This window comes from Bison bison, unplaced genomic scaffold, assembly GCF_000754665.1.
Source record: "Bison bison bison isolate TAMUID 2011002044 unplaced genomic scaffold, Bison_UMD1.0 scf7180017864299, whole genome shotgun sequence".
Lineage (NCBI taxonomy): Eukaryota > Metazoa > Chordata > Mammalia > Artiodactyla > Bovidae > Bison > Bison bison.
The window spans coordinates 771,614-780,982 of record NW_011494871.1 but is presented as its reverse complement, the minus strand read 5'-3'; the positions used below and the strand labels follow the sequence as shown (position 1 = coordinate 780,982).

General features: G+C 43.2%; 1 protein-coding gene across 3 annotated transcripts in view; it reads left to right on the top strand.

Moving 5' to 3' along the window:
- The first annotated feature begins 1,404 nt into the window (after positions 1-1,404).
- Positions 1,405-9,369, top strand: part of N6AMT2 (N-6 adenine-specific DNA methyltransferase 2 (putative)) — a 9,608-nt gene continuing 1,643 nt past the window's right edge. Inside the window, exons 1-3 of one of the 3 annotated variants that reach the window (XM_010851183.1) lie at positions 1,405-2,779; positions 4,374-4,456; positions 8,801-9,081. In XM_010851183.1, the coding sequence (XP_010849485.1) occupies positions 2,633-2,779; positions 4,374-4,456; positions 8,801-9,081 (511 nt within the window). In that variant the 5' untranslated portion in view covers positions 1,405-2,632. Of the gene's footprint in view, positions 2,780-4,372; positions 4,457-8,800; positions 9,083-9,369 lie in introns of those variants that run through there. The other 2 variants (XM_010851182.1, XM_010851184.1) reach the window with 2 other exon arrangements.

Sequence of the window (9,369 nt, the reverse complement as noted above, 5' to 3'; positions counted from 1 at the left end):
AACAGACAGCCTTGAACTGATTTGGAAACACTTTGTTGTTCCATGTCCAGTTCTAACTGTTGCTTCCTGACCTGCATACAGATTTCTCAAGAGGCAGGTCAGGTGGTCTGGTATTCCCATCTCTTTCAGAATTTTCCAGTTTGTTGTGATCCACATAGTCAAAGGCTTTGGCATAGTCAATAAAGCAGAACTAGATGTTTTTCTGGAACTATCCTGCTTTTTCGATGATCCAATGGATGCTGGCAATTTGATCTCTGGTTCCTCTGCCTTTTCTAAATCCAGCTTGAACATCTGGAAGTTCACGGTTCACGTACTGTTGAAGCCTGGCTTGGAGAATTTTGAGCATTACTTTACCAGCATGTGAGATGAGTGCAATTGTGCGGGAGTCTGAGCATTCTTTGGCATTGCCTTTCTTTGGGATTGGAATGAAAACTGACCTTTTCCAGTCCTGTGGCCACTGCTGAGTTCCAAATGTGCTGGCATACTGAGTGCCGCACTTTCACAGCATCATCTTTTAGGATTTCAAATAGCTCAACTGGAATTCCATCACCTCCACTAGTTTTGTTTGTAGTGATGCTTCCTAAGGCCCACTTGACTTCACATTCCACGATGTCTGGCTCTAGGTGAGTGATCACACCATCATGATTATCTGGGTCTTGAAGATCTTTTTTGTACAGTTCTGTGTATTCTTGCCACCTCTTCTTAATATCTTCTGCTGCTTTTAGGTCCATACTATGTCTGTCCTTTATTGTGCCCGTCTTCGCATGAAAACTTCCTTGGTATCTCTGATTTTCTTGAAGAGATCTCTAGTCTTTCCCATTCTGTTGTTTTCCTCTATTTCTTTGCATTGATTGCTGAGGAAGGCTTTCTTATCTCTCCTTGCTATTCTTTGAAACTCTGCATTCAAATGGATATATCCTTTTGTCCTTTGTCTTTCGCTTGTCTTTTCTCAGCTGTTTGTAAGGCCTCCTCAGACAACCATTTTGCCTTTTTACATTTCTTTTCCCTGGGATGATCTTGACCCCTGCCTCCGGTACAATGTCACAAATCTTCATCCATAGTTCTTCAGGCACTCTATCAGATCTAATCCTGTGAATCTGTCACCTCCACTGTATAATCGTAAGGGATTTGATTTAGGTCATACCTGAATATCTAGTGGTTTTCCCTACTTTCTTCAATTTAAGTCTGAATTTGGCAATAAGGAGTTCATGATCTGAGCCACAGTCAGCTCCCGGTCTTGTTTTTGCTGACTGTATAGAGCTTCTCCATCTTTGGTTGCATATAATCAATCTGATTTCAGTATTGACCATCTGGTGATGTCCATGTGTAGAGTCTTCTCTTGTGTTGTTGGAAGAGGGTGTTTGCTATGACCAGTGCATTCTCTTCACAAAACTCTGTTAGCCTTTGCCCTGCTTCATTACTCCAAGGCCAAATTTGCCTGTGGTGTGTTTATATCAAATGTAAAAATAAGACGTTGGACAATAGTAACACAAAGGCTTGGAGGAGAGAAATGGAAGTTATATACAAATCGTAAGGTTTTTGTATAACACAGAAGTGGTGTAATGTTATTTGATCATGTGCCATGATAGATACCCTATAAACCTGTAATCCTTCAAGTAACTACGTAACAGTTACAGGTGGCAAGCCAGCAGAGGAGAAAAGGAAATGTTTTCCATGTGATATAGTACCTACTGTAGGAATACACAGCAGTCTGTTATATTATGTAATGTCCAGTGGGTGGACATTTCAGCAGTTTTAGTTGTTGCCAGTACACATTTCCGCTTTGAACGTATTCTCCATGTCTATTTATGTGAATCACAGGAGTTTCATATAGTTATATGATGCAGAATTTCTGAGTTTGAAGCAGAGGTAAGGTAATATTGTTATCCAAAATGTTTTCATCAGTTTACATTTCAGCAGCAAAGTAGGCCGTTTCTATTATTCTACACCCCCCAAAACATTCGGTGTTACCTGTCTTTTCCATTGTAGTCAGTCTGGTAGGTGTATGGTTGTATCTCATTGTGATGGTAATTTGCATCCTCTCTCATCTCTTAATTTTCCTATCTATTCCTCTACCCCTCCTTTACCAATCCTTCACTTGTCCCATTGTAACACCTAGGAGCCTTAGGTCACCTCAACAATGACATTCACACATAAAAAGCTCTGATTCAGAGTCTACTGTGAATTATCTGCATGTGACCACTGGGGTACCAGAAGAAAGCAAAACATCTTTACAGATTTCATTCTGCAAGGAGTCATAAAAATGTGAAAAGTCTTATTGTGAAAACTGTATACACGGAGAGAGTAAGCATGCATTTATCTGTTCAGCTTTAGTTAGTGGAAGATCTCTGCAGACATATGTATGCATGTGCTTGGCTGCGCCCGGCCTTTGTTTATGGCACGTGGCATCTCGTTCCCTGACCAGGGATAGAACCCGGGCCCTACACTGGGAGTGTGGGGTCTTGGCCACTGAACCACCAGGGAGGTTCCTGGTCTCAGAAATTTTAAATACCTGTTTTCCTGATACAACTCACTTCCAGTTTGGATCATTGCTATGAGTTAATTTTTTTAATTGTTTGATGGAAAGGAAAAACACACTAACATCACTTGACTCATTCCCTGCAGGTGTGAGATGAGTGACTCCGAAGACGAGGGGCCCCCCCAGCTTTCTTCATACGCCCTTGCAGCTCTGCAGGAGTTTTATGCTGAGCAGCAGCACCACCACTCTGACCTCTGTGGTGACGACAAGTACAACATCGGGATAATAGAAGAGAACTGGGTAAGTGACCATGCTCTGCGTCCATCCGGACGTGTTGGCAGTGTGGAGTGTGTTCTGTACCTAGTCCACTGTTGGTCTTTACCCCACCTAACAGCCCAGTTTGTCTCGCTTGTCACTAGGAAGCTGATAGCCTGTTCAATAGCTAAGACTGGGAGTGCAGATTTTCCTCATTCTGACCCGGGCTGCTTGGTGGTCAGAGGAGGGGACGTTTCAGATAGGGGAAGAGATCGTGTCCAACAGACTGTACTTCTTGTAGACAGATTCATTCTGTCAGTTTTTACTGGAGCACAGCATTCCTTATGGGAAGGGATCATTGCAGTAAGGGGGCAACTGGTGTTAAACATGTGAAAAATTGATGAAAGGGGTTTTAAAGAAGATATTAATAGTTCCTGGTGCACAGTATGTATTTTAATTGTATTTTTATGAGCCAAATAAAAATAGGAATTTTTAAAAGTGAGTTGAGGAAAGCTAACCTAAACTGTAATGTAGAAATCTACCTTTTTTGAAGCATAGTTGAGAAATAGATGAGGCTTGAAATTTCTTTGACTACCTTAATCATCGATCTGCCTCTCTTCATCACTTTGCAGCTGGGAGGTGTGTGTGTGTGCAGTCTTTGACATTTTGTGTCAAGTGTAGATCTAAGTTATATAAGTTTATATTATTTTATATAAAATTATATAAAATTCATCATCTGTTTGAAATTGGGACAGAAATGTTTCTTTTTATTTACTCTGGATGTTCCACCTACTCAGATGCCTCTAGTTTTCTTTCGTCATGTTTTCGTCTTTAGCTTGATGCTTTGAATAGTAAATATTAGAAACCTGAGTCCACCTTAAGGTAGTCTTTCTCTTTTCCTTTTGCTTACTTAAATACTATGTACTTTCTGATTCTGAAAGTAATTTATGTTTGGTGTAGAAAATAGGTAAATATGAATAAAAAACAAGTCATAATCTCACTACCTGAATTAACTATTTGTATATTTTGGCACTTGTTTTGTTCACAAAAATGAGGAAATCTCCCAGGAAGTTTGAAAGAATACATTATAAAACTAGAGGGTAAGTCCAGGAGGCATGAGTGAAGCTTTTAGATGTAGGTGACAAAGAAGATCTTAGAACCTTCTGGAGAAAAGCATGTCACCTCCAGTGTCTCAGGACAGGTCACATTGCACTTTTCAATAGCTTTATTAGAAACTAGAAAAAAAGTGAAGCACTGCCTTCAATATTTAGAGTGAAAATTTCATTCAGTCTAGGATTCTGTGCCCAGCTGAGTTACCAATGAAATGTGAGGATAAAATGTTAAATGTGTAAGACATGGTAAGTCTCACAACATTGACTTCCCATGCACCACTTTTCAGGAGCTACAGGATGATGTTGGGAGAATTAGGGATAGTTTCGGAGAACCCAAGCAAATGCAACAGTGGTTTGTTTATTAACTCTAGAAGAATAGGAGGTGCCATACCAAAAGGAAGCGCAGAATATACTGCATGGCCCAGCAGTGACACTGGCTGTTGACAGAATTCGTTTTGGTAAATAGATACGAATTAAAAGGACACGTGTATGCCAGGTCTAATACAATTCACTCGTTCCTGTCACAGCAGCTGAGCCAGTTCTGGTACAGCCCGGAGACGGCCACGCGCCTTGCTGAGGATGCAGTGGCAGCTGCCGGGGAGGGCGGCAGGTGAGATACTGGGTTCTCTTCTCTTTTGCCTTTTAATCTAAAGTAATACTTTAAATGTCCTTCCTGGATGAGAGATGGTTTGTAAGAAGGTTCACCTGTAATCTGCAAAACCTGTGGTTGATGATTTGAAGACCACAAGGAATAAAGAATGCTTTCCTGTCGCCGCTAGGGGCACACTCAAAACCCTGTTCCATGTAAGTCATCTTCATCTGTTCCTTAACATTTTTCTATTCCTTTTATTCCCCTGCTGCTGCTGCTAAGTCACTTCAGTTGTGTCCCGACTCCTAGCGACCCCATGGACTACAGCCTACCAGGCTCCTCCGTCCATGGGATTTGCCAGGGAAGAGTGCTGGAGTGGGTTGCCATTGCCTTCTCCTTTATTCCCCTAGAATTGCTTTAAAAGAAAAAAATCTTAATGTTTGATCTTTCTGAAATTTTGAGAATTATAGGTTTTGTTAGTTTGGTATTTATTTCTGTCAGAACTTTGTGTGCATATGAAGTCAAATGGTCCTGAAAGACTTGTTGAACAAAGTAATCCTGCCGGGGTCCTGCCCCGGCTGATCCAGGGTATTCGAAGCGGGGACGGCGTCGGCGACCTATTTATTTAAATATTTTATCAAAGATATAAAGAGTAATAGGATGAGGATAGCTCAGTAGGAAAATTCAGTGGAGAAAAGAGGCTGAGTAGCTTGGTTTACGCGGGAGACCAATAAAACTTCAAGACAAGAAGTTTGCATCACTTACGTAGGCCGCAGGCGTCCTTCCATTCTCCCGAAGGAGAGGAGACACTGAGGCCTCCCCGGTTGGATCTTAGAAGCCCAGGCATAATTAGTAAGCATGGGGGGTTCCAAGCTCCAGATGGAGACTCAACCAGAGTGAGAGAGAGAGCGACATGGGGAGACCAGTATTTCGAGAAACTGATCCTAATTCTTTATTTTCCAGAGTCTGTTTTTATACACTGAGATGTTATACTAAAGTCACGTGGGGACAGCAGTCCTGACTTTTATTAAAGTCAGGTGCTTCACACAAATGTATACAGAGGTCTTAGGGGTGTTACATCATCTTCTGGCCAGGGGGGGGGGCCTGCTGACAATTTACGACCCTCTCCTTGTGACAGCGGTCAGTCAACCAGGACACTTATTTCTCCAGGGGTGATTATTCTTAAAACAGACGCCACCCAAGTAAAGTTACATTCCTATAGGGTGAGGGTGTAGTGGGTTTTAGTTAAGGAAAGAATTTACTTAGCCTAAGGTCTAACGTAGTCTTCTGTATATTCATTAATGTGTGTAAGGGCAGGGGATGTGGAGACTTAGCAACAAACATTGGCTCAACAAATGAAAAACCCTTCACCAATACAGTTTCTAATCAGCCCATTATACTTATACTAATAGTTTCTAACTTTTCTAAGGAACCTGTTTTTAGAAGGTTTAAAGCATCTCCTGCCTCTCACGGTTGGGAGGCTGTGAGCAATCACATGTGGCCGGACAAGCCTGTCAGGCAAGCTAGAGAACCGTCAGAGGAGTTTGTAGGTTAAAACACTCTTATCACGCCCAGGAATTATTATTAACTGGAGCTCCAAGTTAACTCCTTCTCTGAAAGAGGTGGTGGGGGACAGCCCCCCGTAAAGTCAGAGGTGTAGGTGAGCACAAAGTAGTAAAGTAGGCAGGCTCTGGTTATGGGGGTAGATGCTCGAGGAGTTCCAGGGGGACTCCTGAGGCTCGATCCCGCCTTTGCGTATGTCGAGCCTCCTTCCTCATGACCTTTGCCACGGGCGGAGTACGTCACTCTGGCCCCCAACATAATCCATTGTTAATTTTCCCCTTGTCCCCACCTTGCCTTTCAGCTCTTCTACAATTCTAAACCTGTTTATATTGGTACTTGTTCATTTGTCACTTACAGACATCTCACCTTAAGAGACTAAGGATTTAGCTTCTTCATCCTCCACTGCACACAGGTGTGCTTCCTGTCCGTGCTCCCAGTAGTTATATCCATTTTTATGGTTGGACTCATTGGTAATATTTTTTGAGGCTCTTGCTTCTACATACTTCCCTGGTGGCTCAGCTGGTAAGAATCCGCCTGCAGTGGGGGAGACCTGGGTTTGATCCCTCAGTTGGGAACATCCCCTGGAGAAGGGAATGGCTGCCCACTCCAGTACTCTGGCCTGGAATCCCCATGGAGAAGTCCATGGGGTCACGAAGAGTCGGCTACAACTCAGCAACTTTCATGAGTGATAATTAGTTTGAAATTTCCTGTTTTATTCCCTTGGTTTGGGTTTCATATTAGTAGCTTCATAAAATGACCTGGGAAGTGTTACTATGTTTGTTTCCTGGAAGTGATTGTGTAGAATTGGTGTTAGTTATATCCTGTCTTGGTTAAATAGGGTTTATACGTCCAGATCACTAACCCTCAAATTCTCCCAGTGGTGTAAATCTCTTAACCAACGAACTTACACATATTTCAACTCCTTGGAAAAAATACTCCCCCCACCCCCCTGGCTTTGCCACCTCTTCTGTCTGGGCTGGTGTACGTCCGGCTCTGGTCTTGGTATTTCCCTCCACCATCTACCGAGTGTCCTCTTACCTTTCTTGTTCTGACCTTCCTGTATCCAGTATCCCAGTCCTTAGTTCACAGCTTTATCTTGGTTGGGTACATCCTTCAACACTTTTCACTAGAGGGAAATTTTAAAAACCTGTCTCAAAATATTTTTATTCTACCCATTCTCTTGATGTGTTAGTTATTGAGAAGTACAATGCCATTCTGATTTCTTATGAGAAACCTGTTTTTTGCACCCCTGCCCCCTGCTGGCTTAGGGTTTTCTCCTAATGCCGTGTTGTGTGTCCTGGCATGGTGCTTTCATTTGTCGAAAGGGGTGGAAACCTTTCTGTTCTCATAACTCGGGTCCTCCAGTTTGGGAAAATTGTCCTTTTTTTTTCTTCTATTCTTCTTTACCTGATTCATTTTTCTTTCTGTCCCTTTCACACGTTTTGTCTTTCTTACCTGACCTTCTGGGAAAATTCCTCAACTTTATCTTTGAAACTTTCCACTGACTTTGCCATTTCTGCTGTCCTGTACTTTATCACCTGTAATTTCTTAGGTCTCTGGATATTTATCAAGGTATCTTGTTCATCCTTCTGAGGACATCACATTACAGGACTTCTTCTCTTCACAGTCTCTGACTCCAGCATGCCTCTCATGTTTTATTAATATTTTGGCTTTAGTACGCACTGACTCTCCTGAGTGGTCTGCTGACCCTCTGCTGTGTGCTCCTAGTTGAGATGGGCACGCTAAGGCTGGAAGCTCTGATACATGGGCAGGCTTTCTCTGCTTGGTGTCTGCAGTTAGCTGGTGTGGATCAGCTGTTTTCCCAGGAATGCCCGGTCAGTAAATCCAGGCTTTTTCTTGTGGGCTGGTAAGAGCCCCAGAGCGAGCCACCTTCCTTCCTGGGAGTCACGCATCTCGTTGACCTCATTCCAGGAGGTCAGGGCTCCCAACATCTGGTGGGTTTAATGTGATCCTTGCCATTCCACACGGCCCTTCACCACTAGCTGTGCCCCTACCCCCATCCGGACAACATCCTTCCCATTTTCTCCCACAGTGTGGAGGCTTGGTGCAGAGATGAGAATCCTGGGTCTTTTCCTCTTCGATAGACCTTCCAAAAACAGTCCCCCTGCCGCCCCTTCACCCCTACTTCTTGAGCTACCTGGTTTTCAGCTTCCTGAGCTGCGGGTGCTTTGGTGTTGGCGAGGCTCCCTCTCAGCTTTCCTGGCTGCCAATTTGGGATTTGGCTCCCTTGGGCCTGCAGAGTCAGAAGCCACCCAGACCACACCCTTGCCTGTCAGCTTCCTGAGCATGTTTCCTTTGTCTTCCCTCATTGTCTTGCTGTTGGAGGTTTCCTTCTCATGATTAATTGCTTTGAAGAAGCAAATCTAAATGAATGTGTTCCCTCTGCATCTTTATCTGAAAGTCCTAAGGCTTTTTCTTTATATATTAAATATATGAATATTACCAAATAACTTGAAAATATTTAGTTTGAGGCTTAAAAGTATTTGAAATAAATGTTAAAAGAGACCAACAGGAAAATAACAGGTAAATTCAGGTCATGGGCTGCGTAACTCTTGTACCTAATGTTTCACATTTTTTTACCATGAAACATACATTTCATACTCAAAATTATGAGTTTGTAGATCTGTAAACACCAGATTCCTCCCAAAATTCACTGCTGTTATTACTTTAGTTTGTAGTGTGAAGAAAATCTGACATGGGCTATACTTTTTCAGTGAAGTGGTTATTTGCTGCTGTATGCTATCACAAAGCTCATTCATGAGCTGGGTCTCTCTGTTCCAGAATAGCGTGTGTGAGCGCCCCCAGTGTCTACCAGAAGCTGAGAGAGCGGCACAGAGACGATGTCTCCGTCTGCATCTTCGAGTACGACCGCAGGTTTGCCATATACGGAGAGGACTTTGTCTACTATGACTACAAGAACCCTGTGGACTTACCTGAGAGGATCACCACACACAGCTTTGCCATCGTCATGGCAGATCACCCCTATCTCTTGGAGGAATGTCTTAGGAAAATGTCAGAAACCATCAAGCTCCTGACCCGGGGAAAGATTCTGCTGTGCACAGGTGTTGTCATGGAGGCGGTGGCAGCAAAGCTGCTTGGAGTGAAGATGTGCAAGTTTATTCCAGAACACACTCACCCTGGGAAACGAGTTTCACTGTTTCGTGAATTACGACTCCAGGCTGAACCGTGATCTGTCAGTGCAGCTCCCAGTGCAGGAAGGACCCAAGTGACATTTCCTTTCTGAAAAACTACCACCTCCTCATCCTCATTTTCGAGGTTAAGGCATTATGATTTCCTTAGGATGTCCCTGGAGCGCAGGGTGTTTTTGCCAACTTGAGTCTGTGGAATTA